The 26543-nt window shown below is 44.0% G+C and overlaps 1 protein-coding gene across 1 annotated transcript; it reads right to left on the bottom strand.

Moving 5' to 3' along the window:
* Window positions 1–899: 899 nt before the first annotated feature.
* Window positions 900–26543, bottom strand: LOC110485209 (phospholipid phosphatase 3). Its single transcript, XM_036941432.1, has 6 exons — window positions 25664–26543; window positions 7407–7564; window positions 6345–6631; window positions 5837–5894; window positions 4105–4281; window positions 900–2617 (listed from the first exon to the last, which is right to left on the bottom strand). The coding sequence occupies exons 1-6, from the start codon at window positions 25866–25868 to the stop codon at window positions 2516–2518; spliced, it is 987 nt and encodes a 328-aa protein (XP_036797327.1). The 5' UTR covers window positions 25869–26543; the 3' UTR covers window positions 900–2515.

Below are 26543 nucleotides of genomic sequence, written 5' to 3'. Positions count from 1 at the left end.
CCTTCATTACTGAACCTGAGCTTCTCCCTTCATCCTGTTCTCCCGCTGCATGCCAGTCCTCCCCTTTCCTCACCTCCATACCCACCCATTACTCCTTCCCTTCATTACTGAACCTGAGCTTCTCCCTTCATCCTGTTCTCCCACTGCATGCCAGCCCTCCCCTTTCCTCACCTCCATACCCACCCATTACTCCTTCCCTTCATTACTGAACCCCAGCTTCTCCCTTCATCCTGTTCTCCCGCTGCATGCCAGCCCTCCCCTTTCCTCACCTCCATACCCACCCATTACTCCTTCCCTTCATTACTGAACCCCAGCTTCTCCCTTCATCCTGTTCTCCCGCTGCATGCCAGCCCTCCCCTTTCCTCACCTCGATACACACCCATTACTGCAACCTTCCCTTTCTCTCACTCTGATCTCAGCTGCCTTTTATTCTCCTCACTCAGCCAGGAAGTGGATTGGAAAAGAAAGAGAATAAATAAAAAGGCCTCCACCTCCCCAGCCCACTATCTAGCCAGGCATCGCCATGGCAGCATGATCCCCAAAAAGCCCAGCGCGCTCTGCTGCACTCCAAAGGGATTGAAAGAGAGAGGGAGGTAGAGAAGGGAGGGAGAAAGGAGAGCAGGGTGGTGGAGGGAGAAAGTAGGTGGGTTCTTTCCCAGTCAGAAACTAGAGGTGAAGTCACTTGTGACTTTAGGATTCAATATTTTTTGTTGCTCTCGGTTTCCCCCTCTAACTTTTCCTGAACTAAGCTTGAACTTACTTACTGGTCATGTGTGTGTGACGAACAACTGATTCTTTACTCTGTTGAGCATATAAACAGTCAGACGACAAACATTGTTTCTGTGCAGAAAGAAAAAAAGTGTGTGAGACATTAAGGAATATCAGTGGACAATAGGAGGTCAAAAGATTCAACATTCATTTTATTGGTTTGGTTTTTTGAGTACAGTGGTTATGTTCAGCCATTCTGGCATTCACAGAGAAAACAAAAAACACAAAACTGGAAACAAGAAATAGCTTTCTGATAATAGCTCTGGCTCAGTCTAGTCGCTATGACAATAACAACAACTCTGCGTACCTGATCAACAACACAGACACATAACACATAAACGTGAAAAAAACGGTCAAAAAATGGCACTAATAATACTTTTGAAATTCTGTGTGGTTTATAAAAAAGACATATCTATTTACATTCAATTTGAATAATTATCATTTGGAAAAAAAACTAAAACATATACCGTATGAGAGTGACATATTAAGAGAAATAAAACACTGATTATTCAAACTTGAGATAAAATATATATAATATCAATTATACTATCAGAGTAGGTTCCATTATGTAGTTCAAGTGCTATTAATAGGAATATACAGGGGATCTCTGCCATAGGCAACACGAGGCAGCCATTTTGGCTCCCCTGTGAGAGTGGCATAACTCAAGGTGCAGCTCAGAGGTCAGGGTAATAGGTCAAAGGTTACAGGGTTCAGTCATAGCTCCGCCTATGAGACACAGTATTAAGTGGTTAGTACAGAGTACAGACATGGAAAAGCGTGGGAGTGAAGGGGAGGGGACGTAACCTGGGCAAAGCAGATTTCCACCCTATCACTCCTGGGTAACTGAAGTTAAGATACTTGGTTTAATACAATGTGTTCTCTTTTGTCTTTGTCCATGACATCCTCTATTAGTTGCTGTGTAGTTAGAGGGTGAAGGATGGAGAGGGTACTGGTAAAGAGGGCACACGAGGCCAGTGCTCCTTCCTTATTGGTTGCCAGGGTTTGTCACTCCATGCAGCGCTGTTGTTCCATGTAGAGGTCTGAAATAACAGTTCAGTTCTGACTGTCTCGTTTCACACAATGAGACATCCACAGAATTAGAGTCAGGGGTCAGGGGACGTCAATGAGACATCCACAGAATTAGAGTCAGGGGACGTCAAGCTGAAGAAGTGGAGTCCAGCTGATGATGTCATCATCTAGGCTGGTCAGAGGATGACCAACGAAGTGACGACCAATGAAGATGATTTAGAGACACTGACTGACCGTGTGTTTGTGAGAGCTAACCTAATGCACTGCCCACTAACCACCATCACATATAAAACATTTTCTACTTAGAACAGGAAAAAAATCATTATTATTAGCAGCTTCATCTACGACTCTCATTTGAAAAATAGAAACATTTGTCGTTTTTCATATACAAAATATCTGTAAAATTACTATGCATATCTCCATGTGGACGGGTTGTACTCTACAGTGATTTGGTGTGTGTGTGTGTGTTAGTGAGAGAGAGAGGTGACACTACGTGTGCGTGCGTGTCTTGACGTATTCACCAGAACATGTGTGTACTTGCTAGAACACTCTTTACCTGCTCTACCTCTTATCTCATCCCCCTTCCTTTTCACACACCTTGTCTCCCTCCCTGTGCTGCTCACCTCTGCTATCTGACTGTCTCTCCCTCTCTCTCTCTTCCTGTCTTTTCTCTCATCCGTCCAGGTAGGTGAGGAGGGGTGTGTTGGGGCAGGTGGTGCTAGCAGACGGTCTGTTGGCTAGACAGGGGGCTCTCCAGAGACATGCTGGTGGGAGACAGGTCTGGACGGTTGTTCTTAAACATGGAGGAAATATAGAAGGCCTGGAGAGACACAGATAAAACATTGTCTGTCAAACACAGATACATAGAGATGGAACACTGTCCGTCAAACACAGATACATAAAGATGGAACACTGTCCGTCAAACACAGATACATAGAGATGGAACACTGTCTGTCAAACACAGATACATAGAGATGGAACACTGTCCGTCAAACACAGATACATAGAGATGGAACACTGTCCGTCAAACACAGATACATAGAGATGGAACACTGTCCGTCAAACACAGATACATAGAAATGGAACACTGTCCGTCAAACACAGATACATAGAGATGGAACACTGTCCGTCAAACACAGATACATAGAGATGGAACACTGTCCGTCAAACACAGATACATAGAGATGGAACACTGTCCGTCAAACACAAATACATAGAAATGGAACACTGTCTGTCAAACACAGATACATAGAGATGGAACACTGTCCGTCAAACACAGATACATAGAAATGGAACACTGTCCGTCAAACACAGATACATAGAGATGGAACACTGTCCGTCAAACACAGATACATAGAGATGGAACACTGTCCGTCAAACACAGATACATAGAGATGGAACATGTCCGTCAAACACAGATACATAGAGATGGAACACTGTCCGTCAAACACAGATACATAGAAATGGAACACTGTCCGTCAAACACAGATACATAGAGATGGAACACTGTCCGTCAAACACAGATACATAGAGATGGAACACTGTCCGTCAAACACAGATACATAGAGATGGAACACTGTCCGTCAAACACAGATACATAGAGATGGAACACTGTCCGTCAAACACAGATACATAGAGATGGAACACTGTCCGTCAAACACAGATACATAGAGATGGAACACTGTCCGTCAAACACAGATACATAGAGATGGAACACTGTCCGTCAAACACAGATACATAGAGATGGAACACTGTCCGTCAAACACAGATACATAGAGATGGAACACTGTCCGTCAAACACAGATACATAGAGATGGAACACTGTCCGTCAAACACAGATACATAGAGATGGAACATGTCCGTCAAACACAGATACATAGAGATGGAACACTGTCCGTCAAACACAGATACATAGAGATGGAACACTGTCCGTCAAACACAGATACATAGAGATGGAACACTGTCCGTCAAACACAGATACATAGAGATGGAACACTGTCCGTCAAACACACAAAGGCAACCAAGAGAATCCGTCAAACATAAGACAGATATCCCAACCGCCAGAGAGACTGGTTATACTGCTCAGCCTGACCCAGATGAGATCCCACCATATAGGGACTGAATGAGACAAATACAGATTGTACAGGCAGATGGATAGGACATGATGCCCTGTTATTGTTTAGGCAGGCATGGTTGACATTATTTCATCCTGTAAGCCTGACTGACATAGGAGATCATACATCAACACATTTGTTCCCAATCCCACAGCTCCATAGAGCCAGAGGGAGGGGAGAGACAGACACTTACCACCCAGTAGGCGGTGAGGCCTCCCTGGATGAAGCCGGTGATCACGTCGGTGGGGTGGTGGCGGTAGTCAGAGATGCGGCTCAGCCCGGTGTACACGGCTATCATCACCAGCAGGAACTGCAGCAGCGGGCGCAGCAGACGAGCCCCTCGCCATGACAACCGCGCCTGCAGGTAGAACTGGAGAAGGAGAGCAGCGTCACATGATCAGAGCCTTCAAATATGAGAAGTGTGTGTGTGTGTGTGCAGGCCCTCTCATGCATTTTTGCATGCGTCTGTGTGTGTGCATAAACTGCAGCGTAGTTGGTTCTTTCCACAGTGATCTGGTCACATGGTACATTAAACACAGTTAACACACACACGTCTAGAGGGTGAGGAAGAGGACCTGGCATTCGTCCATCCACACTGGGCTCAGCACCCTAATAAACCTCTCCTCCATCTCATCTTGCCCTCCAAGCCCCATCATTACTACAATAGAGGAGGAGTGTCTGTCAGTCAGGGACCAGACAGAGACTGACTGAGGGGTCAGGGGTTAACTGTAGAGATGCATGGTGCTGTTTCTGAGGTGACTGCTGCCAGGCCTGGGCCTGTCACTGGAACATGTGGAACGTATTCCTCCGGAGGGGAGGGGAGCTGGAAGCAGGTGTCAGTCTTCTTGCCCTCCAACCAGCAGCTGGCCCAGGGCCCTGGTTGCATGTCGCTGCAGGTCCCATGGATTCTAAAGGACACAGTCAGTCTGCAGTAGTAGTACTAGCTATACGCCAGGAAGCCACAGACGGGATGGAGGGAAGATAGAGGGAGAAGAGAGGGAGAAGAGGAGACAGAATGAAGAATGAGGCCCCCTGTTTTTCTCAGGACACTCAACTGCTCTCAATGCCTCACTCTCTTTCTCTCCCTCTTTCTCTCTGTCCCTAAGTGGGGGTGAGGAGGGGAGGGGAGGACCCGAGAAATCTATTAACAATGTTTTTGAATGGTGAATCCTCTCCTTTTATCAGATTGAAATTGAATGAGTTTCATATATATTTCCCGTAAATAGTTTTGCGATTATTCCAGTCATATTCCGGGCCATTGGAGACTTAATGAAGTGGAGGAATTCCATTTAGAATGTGAATGAATACATTATGGGAACAAATGCTTGAGCCATGATGGGCTTTTGTCTTCCTCTGTCATTTCTCACCCCACAATGTGTTCCTCACCAATGGTCCAGTAGAGAGAGAGAGGAGGGGAGTGGGGTTCTCTTGTTGAAAGAAGCCTGTGGATCTCTCAGCAACCCCCCCCCCCCCCCCCCCCCCCCCCCCCCCCAAACAAGGAGTGCTCTGTCTGCTCTACATCTCTCTCTCTATTCATGTTCCCTGTGGAAAACTTCCTCCCTCTCCATTTTCATTTCAGGCAGGACGGCTTTTGAAAAGTTGCCTTTCTCAGAGTTTGCATGTACAGTGTGTGTATGTGAGTGTGTTTGAATGTCTGAGTGTTTGTGAGTATGTGTGTGAGTGAGTGTGCACTCCATCTCTACAGGGACAAAGTGTCCAATATCTTCTTTCATAATTACAGTGAAAGTTAAAACTATCAAAGATCATTCTTTCCTTCCTTCAACTAATCTGTAGTAATCCCAGCTAAAGCAGGTGACTTCAAGTGTATAAACGTTACTTGGCAGGTGTGCTGTTCTTTGTCGCCACAGGCACGTGCAAGTGTGTGTGTGTGTGTGTGTGTCTCTCCAATTGCCAGTGACACTTACCGCCAGGTAGAGCATGGTGTACATGGCAAAAGAGGAATGGCCAGAGAAAAAGGACTTCCTGAAAGATAAAGGGATAACAGGGATGTCATTCATTAACCCAGTTATCTAGTGGCAATATTGCTCCATCTCAATCTATTGTAATAAACATACCAATAGTTTCTCACAAAGACAGATTTCCACTTTGACTAGACTAGCGGCGTTTGGGTCTATTCCATCTCAATTCCAGTCAGTGCATGACTTTTCAGGATTGCATAAAAATGGAAGAATCTCATATCCAATCCAACTGACAGGAATTGAGCTAGAATTGAGCCCAACTCTGATACACTGAAGCTTGATTCACATTACAGGACCAACCACAACTGCACTGTGCTAGTTCTGATATTTATTTTCATGTTGTCCTTTCCTGCACGGTTCCAGCAACTATGGTGTGTGTGTAACCAGGCCAGCTCAGTTTGGCCAGGCCTGGCCCTATAGTGTGAATAGGGAAGGCGTCTCTCTCGGTACTGACCTGGCCTCCTCCACCATCTTGTGTTTGGGCTGCCTGCAGGTGACCTGGGCCATGTAGGAGCCGGGGACGCAGTTGAGCGAGGCGTATGTCACGTTGCACACCGACAGGAAGTTAGGTCGCAGGCGCCCCACACTCAGCTTGGCCATGTTGGTCAATGATTGGCCCACGCAGCAGCCGAACAGGAAGCTTCCCAGCTCCTTATAGAGGCAGGACACGTAGAGGTTGCGCACGAAGGCCCGCGATTGCACCTCACGGAATCGAACCCGGTAACACTCGCCCAGCGCAATCTGGCCAGGGAAGAAGAGGAGGAACAAGAGTTAGAATCAGTCCTCTTCATAAAAAAGCTGCGCTAGATAACGGTAGTGAAACGACGCTACACTTTCACAGCGTATTGTAAAAGAGAAGGTTGTTTCAATGACCTGACTAAATAAAGGCTAAGTATTGAATGGCTCATAAATACATCTACTTCCAGGTGAACCTCTTGTCTGCTTACAGTGAGTGTGTAAGATAGTATGTCATGTGTATATACTCAGTAAGATCCTACAGTGTGTAAGATAGTATGTCATGTGTATATACTCAGTAAGATCCTACAGTGTGTAAGATAGTATGTCATGTGTATATACTCAGTAAGATCCTACAGTGTGTAAGATAGTATGTCATGTGTATATACTCAGTAAGATCCTACAGTGTGTAAGTGGTGATAGTATGTCATGTGTATATACTCAGTAAGATCCTACAGTGTGCAAGATAGTATGTCATGTGTATATACTCAGTAAGATCCTACAGTGTGTAAGATAGTATGTCATGTGTATATACTCAGTAAGATCCTACAGTGTGTAAGTGGTGATAGTATGTCATGTGTATATACTCAGTAAGATCCTACAGTGTGTAAGATAGTATGTCATGTGTATATACTCAGTAAGATCCTACAGTGTGTAAGATAGTATGTTGTGTATATACTCAGTAAGATCCTACAGTGTGTAAGTGGTGATAGTATGTCATGTGTATATACTCAGTAAGATCCTACAGTGTGTAAGTGGTGTGTTGTGTTGTGTGTCTCACCGTGAGGCCAGTGATGACGATGCCCCCAGCGATGAGCAGTGCGTCAGGGATGGCCTCTCTCTCCAGGTAGGGGTAGGTGATGCTCTGGTCCCCACAGAAGAAACCCCTCCGGTACGGAGTCACCGCCTTCAACTCACACGCAAAGAACGGGATGGAGGCTGGAGAGACAGAGAGAGAGAGGGGGGTTTAGACACAGTTATGAGGGAGATGAAGAGACAGAATAGGAAGAAAATATGAGGAGTGTGTGTGTGTGTGTGTGTGTGTGTGTGTGTGTGTGTGTGTGTGTGTGTGTGTGTGTGTGTGTGTGTGTGTGTGTGTGTGTGTGTGTGTGAGAAAAGAGTAAGAGTGACGCACAGCGAGCCAAGACAAAGAGGTGTCATTGATCCTTGATCCTGTTTTATATGAGAAGGATTTAGGAGACAGGATATAGGCCTGGGTGCAATCTGAGGAGGGGGCGGGTCTTAGGCCTGTCAGTCATCCACTGACTGGATTCAAGATCTCCCAAAGTATCTGGCATTCCTTACATACTGGAGCTCCACCAGAGAGGCTGGAGGAGGGGGAGACGAGAGAGAGACAGAGATGACAGTGCAGAATGAAGAATTATTCAGGAGGAGAGGAGACAGAGAGAGTCTATTACACAGAAAATGACAAAGTGGTGAAAGCCAAAGGGTTTTACAGTAAACTAATAGCCAGGCTACAGTATAGACTATAACGTGACGGCAGAGACATCCAATAGAAAGGGAATAGAGTAGTCTTTTGTGTCCAATAATAAGGGAATAGAAATAGTGTAGTGTGGCACAGAGACGCACAAGGAGCGTACAACATTAAACATTAACTACCACTGTATTGGCAGAATATTTATTAAATCAATGTAGTAACACATTACCTTCTTATTTTTATTTCCTGGTTGGCTAACCAATTAAAAGTGTGTGTGTAAGGAAGGCGTAAAGGGTGGTCAAGGTCTGTCTTTCTTAAGCAAACAAACCTCGCTGCAACCTGCCCTGCTGCTGGTGAAAGTTCATTGGGTAAAGATTGTGCAACCTCGTTATGATACTGGCACCAGTCACACAGCAGGGAGGATGAAATCAAATCCAAGGCTATATCTGAAATTAAATCTACACCACTACACTCACTCTGAACTTCCAAACTACCCTTCTAGTTCCTCTCTCTGCTCCCCACAGCCCCTCTAGCCCATCATGTAGTCCCCTATCCCATGCCCCCATAGCCCTGTCCCCCATGGAGCAGGGAGAGCATGGGACTAATGATTAACCTCTCCCTCATCATAGAGCCTGGAACTGGAGCGGGCCCAGGCAAACACTGCTGCTGCCAGGAAATCTCAGAGAGACTACGTGACAGGAGGAGAGGACAACACAGGCCATTAGAGACTGTAGATCAACAGTAGTAGACGGGAGAAGGACATGGCACACTGACCTTCAGTGTGACTTTCTGTGAGTCTACCAGAGTTCAACAGGTTTCAGTCTACCTGCACTATATAACCATGAATACTCTACAGATATATCTCACTCACAGTACCAGTCAGTCAATCATAAATACTACCAAAACAGATCCATACAGCCACCCTTTCACCCCAAGACATACAGTTAAGAACCTACACACATATCAATGTACCTAAGGACCAATACAATTTAGGAATGAAAATGAGGAAGTAGTGTAGCGTCATTGGCTTATAAGCAGGGTACAGTTACTGTAGTATACAGCAAATGTCTGCTTGTGACCTTTGTTAATACTGGAAGTATGGAAGTTTGTCAGAAGACCTTTGCTAATACTGGAAGTATGGAAGTTTGTCAGAAGACCTTTGCTAATACTGGAAGTTTGTCAGAGATAAAGACCAAACAGACATATCCTCTGGTTAAGAGAAGGCACGGGAGGGCCAGAAAGACAGAGGGAGGGAGGGAGGGAGGGAGGGAGGGAGGGAGGGAGGGAGGGAGGGAGAGGGAAACACGTTGCAGGCAGATAGCAGAGGCTCTGACGACAGCAGAGAGAGAAGAGATAGACGAGGGGAGAGCGAGAGAAGAGCTAGACGGAGGGGAGAGAGCGAGAGAAGAGAGAGAGATAGTGCAAACATCTCACCTGACCCTTTGCCTGATCTACTTCTCCTGCCAGAATCACATGCTCCTCATTTCAGACGCATTTAGACCACACACACACGCACACACAAGGCACAAACACAACAAACACACCATGGCGTGCGACTCCAAGCTGCAGCCCTCTACAGAGCCTCTGACATCACGCAAGGGCCTAACTCCAGACCACCGTAGAAAAGCCAGATCTCTCCCAGAGAAGTGAGAGAGAGTGGCTGTCTGGAGTTGGTAAGGACTCAGTACCATGACTCAGTACAAAGACAGAGATGAAGGTAAAGATGTTGTATAAGCATCAGGAGGCCTTACTTAGGTACTTAAAGGGATTTTTACCATGAATGTCTCATGGTAGTGTGGGGTATGAAAAATGGGTCAACTTTAAGAACCTCCATCTCCTGAATGTTTTTTAAAAACCTTTTTAAAAGTCCCTTTCTGACCACTTCCAACATGGACAAACATGTATGAAAGGTTTCATTCAAACCAAAAGAGGTGCAGTCAGAAAGGGATTGAAATCATATGGAACGGCCCTGAAGAGAGATGTGGTTCTCTTGACTCAAGCACACACTGACAAGGTCAGGGGCTGAAACCCTGTATAGGTTTTATAGCTTTACTCTGAAAACACATGACACGGTGGTGTCTCCGCTTGGGCCATCCACCACAATAGGCTACTTCTTTACCACAATTCTCTCTCTCTCTCTCTCTCTGTATCTGGGCCAGAGTTACGGTTATAATCAATGTTATTGTGGTTTGTCAGTCTGCTAATGGACAGCGTCTCCATTCCTGCCATAATAAAAGTGTGGGGCTGGCTGGTTGAGGCGTTAGTGCTGGATCCTCTAGTGTGTTTCTCACAGTAATGGGAGCCATCAACCACTCAGCAGGCAAACTATGACCACGACCCTGTCAATGATGTATTGACCGCTCTGTAAATATGTGTGTGTTGTCATTTCCACATTTGTGTGTTAAAGTCCATAAGCAGCACATTAGAGCTGCTGCCTATATACATAGACTTGAAATCATCGGCCACTTTGATAAATGGAACACTAGTCACTTTAATAATGTTTATATATGTTCCATTACTCATCTCATTGATATATACTGCATTCTATTGTACTGTATCTTAGTCTATGCCGCTCTGACATTGCTCGCCCATATATTTATATATTCTTAATTCCATTCCTTTACATAGATGTGTGTGTATTGAAATGGTTAGATATTACTTGTTAGATATTACCACACTGTCGGAGATAGAAACACAAGCATTTCGCTACACTCGCAATAACATCTGCTAAACACGTGTATGACCAATAACATTTGACTTGATTTGACAGCCTGGGCTCACATGGCCGGGACCCAACAACGCTCGCTTACAGAGCTCCTCAAAATGCTACTCTCAAACAACACAGTCCACACAAAAAAAGAGGACGCCAGTTTGCAACATTACCAACCTCAATCCACAAAACACATCTTATACAAACTTCCCAAACACACACCCCTGTGAAACCATGGAGAACACACAGAACACATATGTGATATGTTCTGCAGCAGAACACACACTGTCAACCGAGCCTGCACCTAGCCTATACAACCTCAGAGGTCTGAGAGGTCTCAGCCAGTCCCAGTAAAGTTCCAGTCTTTACACTGGGGTTTACACCGGCTCTAAACGCTTTCACAAGAAGATGCAAAAGACACTCCAGAGCCCCTCACCTCATCTGTCAGGCAGCTGTGAGCAAACCGCTGCACCTGGCCAAGAGCAGCCTCAGAGGACACAGCAGCAGAGCAGAGTGGAGCAGAGAGAGAGGGAGGGAGGGAGAGAGAGAAACACTAACATAGACCCACACACACACGGGCCAAATGTGCTGTTGGACGGAGTTGGAATGCTTTCAAATTGTCAAAGGGAGAGACCGAGAGAGGGAGGAGAAACAGGAAGAGAGAGAGGGTGAGGGAATGGGAGGAGAGGGGATATGTGCCTCACTCTTCAGAAACTCTTCTGGTTCTAATTTACACTTCTATGACCACAGCCCAGAATGAGCTCACTGTGAGAAGAGAACAACAACACAGAGAAAAAACAGAACAGCCATGGAGAAAGAGAATAAAGACAGAGAGAGAGAGAGAGCAGAGAGCAGGAGGGTGGAGGAGGGGGCAGATGTTACGTGTTAGTTATTATGTGTGTTATTTCTAAAGATGCTTTGAGGGCATATTGCTCATAATGTGTACCAGTCAATAAAACAGTGTCAAACTCAAAAGACTGGAAAACATGGTTAGAGGGAGTACGGAAAATTGACAAACAGAGAAAGGGAGAGAGAGGGGGATGGATATGGGGTTGGGGGGCTCTAGAGAGGGAGAGAGGGGGATGGATAAGGTGTTGGAAGGCTCTAGAGAGGGAGAGAGAGATTGAGAATTGAGAGATGTGGTGAAGTGTTTCACAGACGGAGACGATTAGCGGTGGTTCTGGAATGTGAGGGTCAGAGAACTGGGCTCTGTTGGGACCTGCTCTGTAAACAGGACCTCGCCTCGTCCAGCAGAATACCCCCAGAACACACACACACAAACCCCGCTTGCACACACAAACAACCCACAAAACACCACATGGACTAACACGCAACCAAACAAGCCACATAAAATCCCAAACTACCCCCAAAAACCTCAACCAACCATAGCTAACCAAATAAACCACCCTGGAGCCAAAGAAACCACAGCAAACTAAACAACCCATAGACAGGCACTGAACAAACACACAGACAGAACCAAACTAACAGCTTCACCAAACAGTACTAGTATATTATTAACACATGAATATCAATACTAGACTGTAACATAGCCTACAACTCAACAGGGCATCAACCAACATTTTAGGTGACAGTCACTATATAGTATACCATGGGTGCTGAGTGACCAGTGACCACTGGATCTCTTGAGGGGTGAACACACACTGTCCTGGGCAGGGGAGGGGACAGTCACTGGGGAAGAGAGGAGAACGCTCCCCTACTATCCTCCAGGGGTGGTCCGTCTCTCTTCAGCCAGGCAGGCCTCTAGGGCCAGTGCCAGGGCCTCTGGTCCTCAACCTCAGGTCTAAGCTGCTTGTTCATCCAGAAGTCAATCTACTGCTACTGATGTAGTGAATCATCACATAGAGAGGTGCTGTTACTCTAACTTTAGTAAACCCTGCTGTAATCCCTAATAATAGCATTGTAACTGGTGTAGTGAATCATCACATAGGAGAGGTGCTGTTACTCTAACTTTAGTAAACCCTGCTGTAATCCCTAATAATACCATTGTAACTGGTGTAGTGAATCATTACATAGAGATGCTGTTACTCTAACTTTAGTAAACCCTGCTATAATCCCTAATAATACCATTGTAACTGGTAGATGTGTCTACTATACAGAGCTGGACTTCTATTCCCTGAAGACTGTTCTTAGACAATGTGTCCTGGCCACAACATAGTGTGTATGTCTATCTGTGTTGAGTCAGTGAGAGTCACAGAGTAGGACCAGTCGTCTTTTGTGTTTCACCTGACATTTAAGGACAAAGAGTCTTTGTATAAAATAGTAGTTGGGTGTGCAACACACACACGGACACACACCCACTATACAGGGGTGAGCCTGGTAAGCCTCAGACAGGAGATTAAGTCATTGGCACCTGGGCTGTGATTATGACTAGTAAACCCCCATCCTCCTGATTAGAGTGACTGTGTGTGTGTGTGTGTGTGTGTGTGTGTGTGTGTGTGTGTGTGTGTGTGTGTGTGTGTGTGTGTGTGTGTCCGCCCTGCTCGAATATGTGTGTGCATGAGCACTACGGTGTCCTTTCTCCCAGCTTTTACTTGTTGGGCTAATTCAGGTGGTACAGGATGGGGGGGGGGGGGCGTTGCTGTCCCCTCTCCTAAATTGTCTGGATTGTTCTAACTGGGTGCACTGTTCACTGTTTTGTCTGCCATGATGCCTACACAAAAAGACTGATCATCAAGGGACAAAGCCTGGGAAACAAAAACAGCCCAACGGCATCTCACAGGCTATCTGATATCAGCAGCATCTGCTGCAGCTGGACTCACATACACACACAACCAGAATGTTATTTACTGCACACATAATCACCAACATAATCACTCGATACACGGTCTATCTGTCCCACGAAACAACAGAGCTAACTCAAAAAACAAATCAGGAGGAAGAGATGAAAGCCTACTTCCAATTTCCAAGCCTCTGAACCCCCCTCCCTCCCACCCACTATCGGTAGTGCTGTCTCTAGTTTCCAGGCTGTGTAACTGTTACTGTAGCTGTCGTCAGGTCCAGACACGCTTCCCCCTAGCCTCTCTGTTCTAACCCCACTCCACTGACTTGTTCCTGCAGCACTGCAGCTGTGCTCTGGAGCTAAGAGTGTGTGGCGAGGGATGGCTGACAGAGAGTAGGGGAACATAAAGGGGCCTGCCTGCCTGCCTGGCGGTCTCGGTGGTATGTATGTAAAGGGGTTTGGTGGTCTCTGGCGTGGCGTGAAGGTAAGGTTGTGTGTGGTTCAGGCTGGGTGGCTGGAGAGGCGGCTGTCTGTCTGCAGTGTGACAGTAAGGGTGGGGGGAGTGCTCTGTCTGCTTGTCTGTGGTATATGATATGTGCAGTGAGGACTGTGCTGTCAGACTGTTTGGTTTAGTGGTTTGCCTGTGGTTGGAAGAGCTTCAGACAGCCAGACAGAAGAGGGTTGGGGCTGAGGTGGATAAAGAAGGATCCGGCAGGTAAGATGTGTCAGGAGGATAGGATGATGGGGTAGATAGGGGGCCATGCTGGGAAGGCACCAGGAGGGGGGCTGTCTGAAAGCCAACATGGAGGAGCAGGGGATAGAAGGAGGACTCATTTGTTTTGACAGACAGGGAATGGAGGGTTGAGGGGGAACCAGAGACTTCAAACCGACACACAAGGCTTTACCCTTCATTCTTAACACTGATTATATGGAAAAACTCACTTCAATTTGTAGCAATTTGGGTGTGGGATACCCCAAGCTGACCTCTGACCCCTACAGTGGATCTTTACCTACAGAGGAGATAGCCACTGCTCCCACTCCCCACCCTGCCTCACCCAGCCGGGGGCTGTTTCAGGCCAATGGGCGTAACCAACCCATCGATGAGGCTGAATTTCAGAATTTTATTTAGAGGCTCCTATCTAGGCAGTGTAGAGAATTGTTTGTAGTTTTAAAGGTATAGCTAATTCCGTGTTCTTTTGCTTAAACATAATAGCAAAATCAATACTGATAAATTAATGTTTTGGGAATTTTCTATTCTCCATGACTGTCTACCTTTCATTTTGGTGATTGTTAGTTCTCAAAGATTACAGTACCGTAAAACTTCAATTAAAAGCAGTCTCAAATAGCCACCCGTCCCTTTTAAAAGCCGGGCAGCAGCACACATTTCAGCAAATAAATTCCAGTCTCAAAGAAACGGTGGGTGTAAATGAAGTGTTTACGGAGGTTACCATGAATTACCATAATATTTTAAGCAGTTTAATGTTTGATTCGTTATATTAAATAATTCAGTTAACGACTGATTCAGGGCAACTATCTTTTTTTAAATCGCCATTAAGAATCTTCTAGCCATTTGCTGCTAACAGCTGAGAACTGCTAGCTAACTGGCAAGCACAAAAACAGTCATCAACTTCGACAGTACAGAACCCCACCCCAATTTATTTTTTATATTTATAAAAATTCAAAATAAACTGGCGAAAATGCAGTCAAAAGAGAATAATAATTGTCAAGGAAAAGGTTTTTTCTGAGAGAGAGAGAGAGAGAGAGAGAGAGAGGGCCATTCTATGAATAAAGAAATGTGACAGTGAAGGAAATTAAGAAAATTATTACGATTCTGGAAGTAAATAAACGATTTAGTAAACAATGAACTATGCAAATTAGCAAAAGCTGTGTGCAATTACAGATATAGGCACCTGACTCAAATAGAAGCCTCTCTCTAATACATTTTACGGTATTTTAAAATACGTATATCCATTGTCTTTTCTACTTACTTTATATGTGGCTTTAGTCATTTAAGTTTACACTGAAAGCGTTTTTCCAACCAGACAATAATGATTTTTTATTTACACTATTTGGACAGAAAAAACACTTATGTGGCCCCAGACGACAGAAAGAGGAAAAAAACAGTCATGAACTGAACATAACAGTATGTCAGTTGAAGGGAGGACAGTAGCAGGTGACCCATCTGTGGTTTGTGACCTCTATGATTTCCCATTGTAGTCAATTCAATTGCAGTAATTCCATTACCGATTTTCCAGTAATTCAATTACCAATTTGGTAACAGAATAATGAGTTTTAATCACTTAATAATTAATAAACTTGATATCAGTAAAAACACTATAACTAACCTTTAACTATTACTTCTGTGAACTTTCATTATCCTCAGTCCTCATGAGGGAGAGAAATGTGAAAATATCTGAAAGATAATGTGTGTTTTTTATAACGGAATTACAAGGCACAAGGCAATGTTTCTTAAACTTACTGGAGGCAAATAATTTCTCCAAAACTAAATATAAGTGCTGATATTAGTTGGCAGGGGTCTTTACTTACAATACAACTTACAATATTACAATATTGATGTATTTCTAATACATTGTCAGACTTTTCCTGCTAGATGTTGTCTAAGACCCTTTTCCCATCTGTTGGATCACAAATCAAAGTCTTTGCTTATTCCTCATTTTTAGGATGGAAAATAATTGGAAAATGTATATATTCCTTAATTTCTCAAAAATAGACTCTTAGTTTTGATTTGACATGCTCCTATGAACTTAACATGTTGGTGCTCATGGCTCCTTTTACAGTGCCTTGCGAAAGTATTCGGCCCCCTTGAACTTTGCGAACTTTTGCCACATTTCAGGCTTCAAACATAAAGATATAAAACTGTATTTTTTTGTGAAGAATCAACAACAAGTGGGACACAATCATGAAGTGGAACGACATTTATTGGATATTTCAAACTTTTTTAACAAATCAAAAACTGAAAAATTAGGCGTGCAAAATTATTCAGCCCCCTTAAGTTAATACTTTGTAGCGCCACCTTTTGCTGCGATTACAGCTGTAAGTCGCTTGGGGTATGTCTCTATCAGTTTTGCACATCGAGAGACTGACATTTTTTCCCATTCCTCCTTGCAAAACAGCTCGAGCTCAGTGAGGTTGGATGGAGAGCATTTGTGAACAGCAGTTTTCAGTTCTTTCCACAGATTCTCGATTTGATTCAGGTCTGGACTTTGACTTGGCCATTCTAACACCTGGATATGTTTATTTTTGAACCATTCCATTGTAGATTTTGCTTTATGTTTTGGATCATTGTCTTGTTGGAAGACAAATCTCCGTCCCAGTCTCAGGTCTTTTGCAGACTCCATCAGGTTTTCTTCCAGAATGGTCCTGTATTTGGCTCCATCCATCTTACCATCAATTTTAACCATCTTCCCTGTCCCTGCTGAAGAAAAGCAGGCCCAAACCATGATGCTGCCACCACCATGTTTGACAGTGTTCAGGGTGATGAGCTGTGTTGCTTTTACGCCAAACATAACGTTTTGCATTGTTGCCAAAAAGTTCAATTTTGGTTTCATCTGACCAGAGCACCTTCTTCCACATGTTTGGTGTGTCTCCCAGGTGGCTTGTGGCAAACTTTAAACAACACTTTTTATGGATATCTTTAAGAAATGGCTTTCTTCTTGCCACTCTTCCATAAAGGCCAGATTTGTGCAATATACGACTGAAGTCGTCCTATGGACAGAGTCTCCCACCTCAGCTGTAGATCTCTGCAGTTCATCCAGAGTGATCATGGGCCTCTTGGCTGCATCTCTGATCAGTCTTCTCCTTGTATGAGCTGAAAGTTTAGAGGGACGGCCAGGTCTTGGTAGATTTGCAGTGGTCTGATACTCCTTCCATTTCAATATTATCGCTTGCACAGTGCTCCTTGGGATGTTTAAAGCTTGGGAAATATTTTTGTATCCAAATCCGGCTTTAAACTTCTTCACAACAGTATCTCGGACCTGCCTGGTGTGTTCCTTGTTCTTCATGATGCTCTCTGCGCTTTTAACGGACCTCTGAGACTATCACAGTGCAGGTGCATTTATACGGAGACTTGATTACACACAGGTGGATTATATTTATCATCATTAGTCATTTAGGTCAACATTGGATCATTCAGAGATCCTCACTGAACTTCTGGAGAGAGTTTGCTGCACTGAAAGTAAAGGGGCTGAATAATTTTGCAAGCCCAATTTTTCAGTTTTTGATTTGTTAAAAAAGTTTGAAATATCCAATAAATGTCGTTCCACTTCATGATTGTGTCCCACTTGTTGTTGATTCTTCACAAAAAAATACAGTTTTATATCTTTATGTTTGAAGCCTGAAATGTGGCAAAAGGTTGCAAAGTTCAAGGGGGCCGAATACTTACGCAAGGCACTGTACATGGAAATGTCCTATAGCAACTGGGGAAAGAGCAGCATCACTTTTTCCTTCAGCTAATCGTTTGATTGGGTTTCTTTTATTGGAAGCTGCATCTGTCAACGTCAGAATACTGCCATGTTCCCATGTAATGACTTCATCATGTATTCCATTAGGGCTAAAAACATTGAGTGAAAATGCATCAGTGAATTTGTAAACAGAGGCACATGCACACAAGCGCATACTGTTCAACATGACCATGCAAGAGCACTAAAAACACAGAGACAAACTCACACGCACGGTTACACACACAGGCCCAGAGCGAGAGGACTGCTTAAAATATTCCTGACGCAGTGGCATGCTGCAGCATGCTGGCCCTCTCACTTTCTCACTCGACAGCTTTCCCTGCCAGCTGAACAGAAACACAAGCCCACTTACACAAACATATTGTATGCCCAAGAAAACACATACACACGCACACTTCACCACGCGTCATCCCCTCTTCTGGACAACTTCCATCCCAAAATGGTTGAAGCAAGAAGAAGAAAGAGCAGGAAAGCGAGTGGAGAAAAGCAGGAAAGAAGTGGACCTTTGAACTCGCTCTGAGGTTAATGCTATCTCTACCCTAAACCCTATCCTTATCTAACCCTAACCATAACCCTTACCTAACCCTAACCCTTTTAAATGTAAACTTCAATGGGGGTATGGACGTCCCAAGGATTCCAGATAACAATGACCCTTTCTCTGATCACTCCGGGAGATTACAGGCCATCCTCTCTTGCGAGCTACCTCACGTCTTCTTACCCTCCTACACACAGACACACACACACTCAGTCCAACACACAACCAGTAATCATCTCTGTGGTGTTTACCGGTCACTGTCTCTCAGGGAGAGCTTAAAAACTTATTCGGGCTAGGGGGCAGTATTCGGAAGTTTGGATGAATGAGGTGCCCAAAGTAAACTGCCTGTTACTCAAGCCCAGAAGCTAGGATATGCATATAATTGGTAGTATTGGATAGAAAACACTCGAAAGTTTCCAAAACTGTTAAAATAATGTCTGTGAGTATAACAGAACTGATATGGCAGGTGAAAACCCGAGGACAATCCATCCAGAATTTTATTTTTTTCAGCTCACCCCTGATTACTATGGCTGTCAATGGGAATATAAAATGAATACCTCCCAGATTGCAGTTCCTAGGGCTTCCACTAGATGTCAACAGTCTTTAGAAAGAGTTTCAGGCTTGGCTCCCATTTTGGCTGTAGCGTTTGTTGCATACTTCGTTATTTATCTCCGATAATGGCCTTCGGTATTCTCCGTCTTAAATTTGATTGTTTATTTACATATTAGGAAACCTGAGGATTGATTAGGAACGTTGTTTGATATGTTTGGAAGACGTTAATTGGTAATTTACGGGATTAATTTGTATACATTTTGAACGAGGGAAACCGATGGATTACTGAGTCAAGCGCGCCAATGAAACTGACTTTTTGGGGATATAAAGAAGGACTTTATTGATCAAAAGGACCATTTGTTATGTATTTGGGACCCTTAATATGACGATTTTTGTCATTTGAATTTCGCGCACTGCAATTACACCGGATGTTGTCGAGGTGAGACGCTAGCCTCCCAATGATCCGTAAGAAGTTTTAAGTGCTGTTCAAAAACATTTGACCCAGCCTAGTTGAGGCAGTTCAAATCTATTCTCTAATTTTGCTATTGATTTGGTTCTAATTTCATCTATGAATCTTTATCCTGAGCAAATATGAATGACTGCGTGGTCACTGTAATTGATGGTTTTCACAAACCACTTAAGGCTTCAGATCCCCTTCCAATTACTTTTAAGGTCCCAAATAACTGTGATGACAGAGTGACCACCTGTGCCGGAGAGAGAAAGGCAGCCATACAGGAGGCAGGAAGAAAAGCAGGAAAGAAGTGGACCAGACTTGTCTCAGCCTGCCCACAGGTATGTCATTGACTGACCCCTCACCTCTGACCCTGCCTATGCTGCTGGATGCCGTGTCTCTAGCATAGCATGGCCACAGAACATGGACTCTGTTCAGACCTGAGCTCCTCTTTTGAAAGCTTGATAATGCGTGCAGGAGAAATGCTCACACACAGATTGAGACATCCGTATGCTTGAGAGACATACTGACACAGTAGAAAAATGCTCTCACTGTGAAACATCAATCATCCCACTTAGACATATTTTTGATCTAGGGGACAGTATTACCTGGTCACACACACACACACACACACACGGTCACACACCGTATTTAAGTCAAAGCCAAAGTGAAAGCCTTCATTATGAATTGATCCTGGTTTTGGACTCTGATTAACAGTCATTCATAATGTCATACCACCGTGTTAATGACAGTCATTCATAATGCCATACCACCGTGTTAATGACAGTCATTCATAATGCCATACCACCGTGTTAATAACAGTCATTCGTAATGCCATACCACCGTGTTAATAACAGTCATTCATAATGCCATACCACCGTGTTAATAACAGTCATTCATAATGCCATACCACCGTGTTAATAACAGTCATTCATAATGCCATACCACCGTGTTAATAACAGTCATTCATAATGCCATACCACCGTGTTAATAACAGTCATTCATAATGCCATACTACCGTGTTAATAACAGTCATTCATAATGCCATACCACCGTGTTAATAACAGTCATTCGTAATGCCATACCACCGTGTTAATAACAGTCATTCATAATGCCATACCACCGTGTTAATAACAGTCATTCGTAATGCCATACCACCGTGTTAATAACAGTCATTCATAATGCCATACCACCGTGTTAATAACAGTCATTCGTAATGCCATACCACCGTGTTAATAACAGTCATTCATAATGCCATACCACCGTGTTAATAACAATCATTCATAATGCCATACCACCGTGTTAATAACAGTCATTCGTAATGCCATACCACCGTGTTAATAACAGTCATTCATAATGCCATACCACCGTGTTAATAACAGTCATTCATAATGCCATACCACCGTGTTAATAACAGTCATTCATAATGCCATACCACCGTGTTAATAACAGTCATTCATAATGCCATACCACCGTGTTAATAACAGTCATTTATAATGCCATACCACCGTGTTAATAACAGTCATTCATAATGCCATACCACCGTGTTAATAACAGTCATTCATAATGCCATACCACCGTGTTAATAACAGTCATTTATAATGCCATACCATAGTGTTAACATGTTTACTTCACTGCAGTAAAGAAGGGACCACACTGAGCAAAGTGGATTCCCTCCTAACTTATAAGGCCATTAGAATGCGATGCCTTGGGGGAATTCCAGAGTGACAGTAATAAATGAGTCCCTTGACGGGGCAGATAACGAGGGTCAACAGCCTGAGGAATCTGCTGCTGACATTTAGGGAAATTAGGTTGAAACTCCGAGAGACACGACATACTGTTGGAGAGGAGACAGAGACAACTGGAGACACGACATACTGTTGGAGAGGAGACAGAGACAACTGGAGACACGACATACTGTTGGAAAGGAGACAGAGACAACTGGAGACAAGGCATACTGTTGGAGAGGAGACAGAGACAACTGGAGACACGACATACTGTTGGAGAGGAGACAGAGACAACTGGAGACACGACATACTGTTGGAGAGGAGACAGAGACAACTAGAGACACGACATACTGTTGGAGAGGAGACAGAGACAACTGGAGACACGACATACTGTTGGAGAGGAGACAGAGACAACTAGAGACACAACATACTGTTGGAGAGGAGACAGAGAAAAACTAGAGACACAACATACTGTTGGAGAGGAGACAGAGACAACTGGAGACACGGCATACTGTTGGAGAGGAGACAGAGACAACTGGAGACACGACATACTGTTGGAGAGGAGACAGAGACAACTGGAGACAAGGCATACTGTTGGAGAGGAGACAGAGACAACTAGAGACACAACATACTGTTGGAGAGGAGACAGAGACAACTGGAGACAAGGCATACTGTTGGAGAGGAGACAGAGACAACTAGAGACACGACATACTGTTGGAGAGGAGACAGAGACAACTGGAGACACGACATACTGTTGGAGAGGAGACAGAGACAACTGGAGACAAGGCATACTGTTGGAGAGGAGACAGAGACAACTAGAGACACGACATACTGTTGGAGAGGAGACAGAGACAACTGGAGACAAGGCATACTGTTGGAGAGGAGACAGAGACAACTAGAGACACGACATACTGTTGGAGAGGAGACAGAGACAACTGGAGACAAGGCATACCGTTAATTCACAATATAGCTGATGATAGTGACGACAATCATATCTATCAAGAAATAACCAAAAGTACATTTATATTTTAATGTATTTTATTTCACCTGTATTTAACTAGGCAAGTCATTTAAGAACAAATTCTTATTTACAATGACGGTCTACCAAAAGGCAAAATACCTCCTGCAGGGACGGGGGCTGGGATTTTTAAAATAAATAAATAAATCATAAATAACATATGAATATAGGACAAACATTACGACAAGAGAGACAACACAACACTACATAAAGACAGACATAAGACAACAACATAGCTAGGCAGCAACACATGACAACAGCATGGTAGCAACACAACATGGTAGCAGCACAAAACATGGTACAAACATTATTGGGCAGACAACAGCACAAAGGGCAAGAAGGTAGAGACAACAATACATCACACAAAGCAGCCACAACTGTCAGTAAGAGTGTCCATGATTGAGTCTTTGAATGAAGAGATTGAGATAAAACTGTCCAGTTTGAGTGTTTGTTGCAGCTCGTTCCAGTCGCTAGCTGCAGCAAACTGAAAAGAGGAGCGACCCAGGGATGTGTGTGCTTTGGGGACCTTCAACAGAATGTGACTGGCAGAACAGGTGGTGTATGTGGAGGATGAGGGGTGCAGTATATACCTCATATAGTGGGGAGTGAGGCCTAAGAGGGTTTTCTAAATAAGCATCAACCAGTGGGCTAGAACATCTAGCTGCTCGAGAGCACCCTTACCTGCTGATCTACAAATGATGTCTCTGTGTTCAGAACAAGGTGTTCAGAACAAGGTTACGGGTAGAGAAAGCTTGTTGGGACACTAAGAAAGCTTTGTTGTAGAGCATTTAACACAAAATCCGGGGAGTGCCCACCTGAGTATAAGACTGTATCATCTGCATATAAATGGATGAGAGCTTCCTACTGCCTACTTCCTACTAAATTAACAAGGCTGATGCCAGAAGAGGATGATGCCAGAGGTGATGGTGGTGAATGGAGGAAGATGATGATACCAGAGATGATGGTGGTGAATGGAGGAAGAGGATGATGCCAGAGGTGATGGTGGTGAATGGAGGAAGATGATGATACCAGAGATGATGGTGGTGAATGGAGGAAGAGGATGATGCCAGAGGTGATGGTGGTGAATGGAGGAAGATGATGATACCAGAGGTGATGGTGGTGAATGGAGGAAGAGGATGATGCCAGAGGTGATGGTGGTGAATGGGGGAAGATGATACCAGAGATGATGGTGGTGAATGGGGGAAGATGATGATACCAGAGGTGATGGTGGTGAATAGAGGAATATGATGATACCAGAGATGATGGTGGTGAATTGTGGAAGATGATACCAGAGGTGATGGTGGTGAATAGAGGAATATGATGATACCAGAGATGATGGTGGTGAATTGTGGAAGATGATACCAGAGGTGATGGTGGTGAATTGTGGAAGATGATGACAAGCATGCCATGCTGCCCTTTGTCTTGAGAGACTTTAAAAATACACTTTCTAAATCTCTCACTTCCTCTCACTCATGTTCTTTCAAGCATGCAACCCGGTGATTGAGTCAATCCTAGTGTTGCAATGCAACCAGCAGTCAGGAATAAGGAAAGTCAACACCAGCCCACATGTTCTCATTAGGCTGAGCTACGAAAAACTGAAAAAGTATATTTCCTTCCCATCTTCTGAAACTGGGCCAGTCAGTCTCCGTCTGGCACTTACCAGACACTTCCTAAACACTTGATGAGTGTCAAGCATGCTACCTAGCAGAGGAGGAGGCAATAGCATACCTGCAGGCAAGGAGGAATAACAGGCTGTACGGTGAGAGTGAACCTGTCTGTCAGTGTGTCTGTCTGGGAGGCAACAGGCAGCTCGTAACCGCCAACGGTGCTCTGGCAGACCTGTCTGTCTGCCTGGACGGGTTCCTCCTTATAGTCCTGTTTGTGTCATGTTAACAATTTCTTAACAAACCACTCTTCCCTGCTTTCACTTAGTGCCAGCACCAGAGAGGCTGATCAACACCCCCCCCCACCTCCCCCTCTCTCCCCCATTTCATTTCAGTGGTGTAGTTAGGCACACAATTGTGTTTCACTCATGTTAGTTGAGGAGTAACCAATGATAACTACCACAGAGTAGCAACCCATTAGTCCCTCTGTGTTTGTGAGTGATTGTCAGATTGCCTCATGTTCCACATTATGGCTTAACAATGCTAACCCTATCAGCATTCACACTGTATCCGGGCCCATTATCCAATGCTTTATTGAATTATATAATAGCCTCCTAATTTGGCAGAATAACTTTGTTGCACACATTAGAGATATTGTTGCCAAGTACCTCAACTCGTCCATGGAGTTGAGTGCAGACTAGAGTTCCTTAAATGAACCTCTGACTGGCGATATGAGGACACTTTTAAAAAAATAATGTAATTCTTAAACCATTATCATGTACCTATGTTTGTCCTCTGTTGTTGCGTGCCTTTCTTTGTTTGCTGAAATCAAAACAAAAAAATCTAATTAAACGTTATTCTAATACAACCACTGACTGTTTCCTCATTGCTGGTGCTCTAAGATGGCAACTCAGCCGCGAATGCCAATTGAATCTCAACAAGGAAAACATCAGTGGTTGTATTTGATTCACGTTTTATTTTAAAAAAAATATGGATTTCAGCAAAGAAATGCACGCAACAAAGGACAAACATAGGTGGGCCTACAAGGTAAGTATCGAGGCATAGCGACTAGAAGGAGTTGGAGGTTCAATTCAAAAGCTCTAGAATGTGCTCAACGTAGTGGAGTTTAGATACTTGGCGAGGGATAATGCTGTAGTGAAGCAAGGCAAACAATGAACAAATGTCATTTTGGCATTAGAACACAAGCAGGGAAGGGGTAGCAACGTGTTTTATTCTAATGTTCTTTTCTTGGGAACCCCATGGATGGTTGTCATGGGAACTCAAGAATTCCCGGGACAACTCTCCTGCCAGCTTTTCTTCAGTGCTTAGCATAGAGTACAGACAGACTCCTTTTTGCCCTTTTGGTTAAGTGCTGAATTGGCTTTTGAAAGGACTTATTCTTGTATTGTGACCTGTTGAACTGCTAGACCTGTTGCACTTTGCCGTTGGTTCTTCTCCTTAACTAATTGTGCTAATAAATGTAACGTTAATGCGTTTAATTAAATGTTCGTCTATCATCACTTGGACAACATGTGAGAGTGAGCCGTCCTAGATTTATGTGCAATAAATGCCCACTCTGAGGCATGCATACTATTAATTATTTTCATGTTAATGATATTGACCTCTGCATATTTCCTCGGAAATAAGATGGAAATACTGAGACAGGCTAAGAATTAAATTAATGCAAAGCAGACAAGCATGTCATGTTGCTACGTTGAGATTTAGTCAAATAAAATGGGTAAAAGGGTGAAACAATATGCAAAGGGGGTTCACCATAATTCTTACCTACAAACAGACAGAAAACATCCAAGCCGACCAGCATCTTTCTCTTGGTACAGAGTGAACTGTCTGCAGGTTCTGCAAGGATGTGATTCTTCCCAGCGCCGTTTTCCTTCATCGCCTCCCCGGCTCCCCCGTTGTCGGCTAAACGCTGCTGAAGCTCAGCGTCCCGAGAAAGAGTACTAGTGTGTGTCGAGTTGAACTTTTGCATATTGTCTCGTTTAAAATACAACGTTGATGTTGTCTTGTTGCTGTTTACTGACAGTAACGTTAAGTATCCCAAAGGTGAACATTCAGTCCGTCCAACGTTGAAAAATACAAATTAATGATGGCTGACTAACTTTAGCTAGCTAGCTGTGAAAACCATGTCCAACAACCACAAGTTAAACTTGACAGGTATCAAACCGTTAGCAACAAGCTTATCTGTGAAATGTAAGACAAATTCGACGACAGCGTAAAGAAGAGTAAAGATAAACTGAAAGAGAAGTGTTCTTGCTAGTCTAAGCAAAGCTGGCAGTTCACTGAGGTGTTGCGAGCTAAAGCGCTCACTGTCCCACTGTATCGTGTTCTGTTCAAAGTCTTCAACTACTGTAGCTGACTAGCCACGTTACATCATAGGTTACCCTAAAACCAACTAAATCAATATTTTAAAATAATAACTTGCAGAACACACATTGCTCAATTCGCTTGTCAACTTTCAAACTTGCCCATATGCCATTCATTCAACTATTCCAAATGCCCTCTCCATGTGGACTATTTTCTGTTGAGTCCTCCTGTTCCCTCGCATTTTGTCCCTCCCCAAAACTAGGCAGACCCCCAGGAGTTTGTTTTGCAAAATGTTTATATCTCCTTTGCTCCAGTCGCACCCTCTGACAACCCACCCCCA

The sequence above is a fragment of the Oncorhynchus mykiss genome, chromosome 13, assembly GCF_013265735.2.
Source record: "Oncorhynchus mykiss isolate Arlee chromosome 13, USDA_OmykA_1.1, whole genome shotgun sequence".
In the NCBI taxonomy this organism is placed as follows: Eukaryota; Metazoa; Chordata; class Actinopteri; order Salmoniformes; family Salmonidae; genus Oncorhynchus; species Oncorhynchus mykiss.
This window is presented reverse-complemented; position numbering and strand designations above follow the sequence as displayed.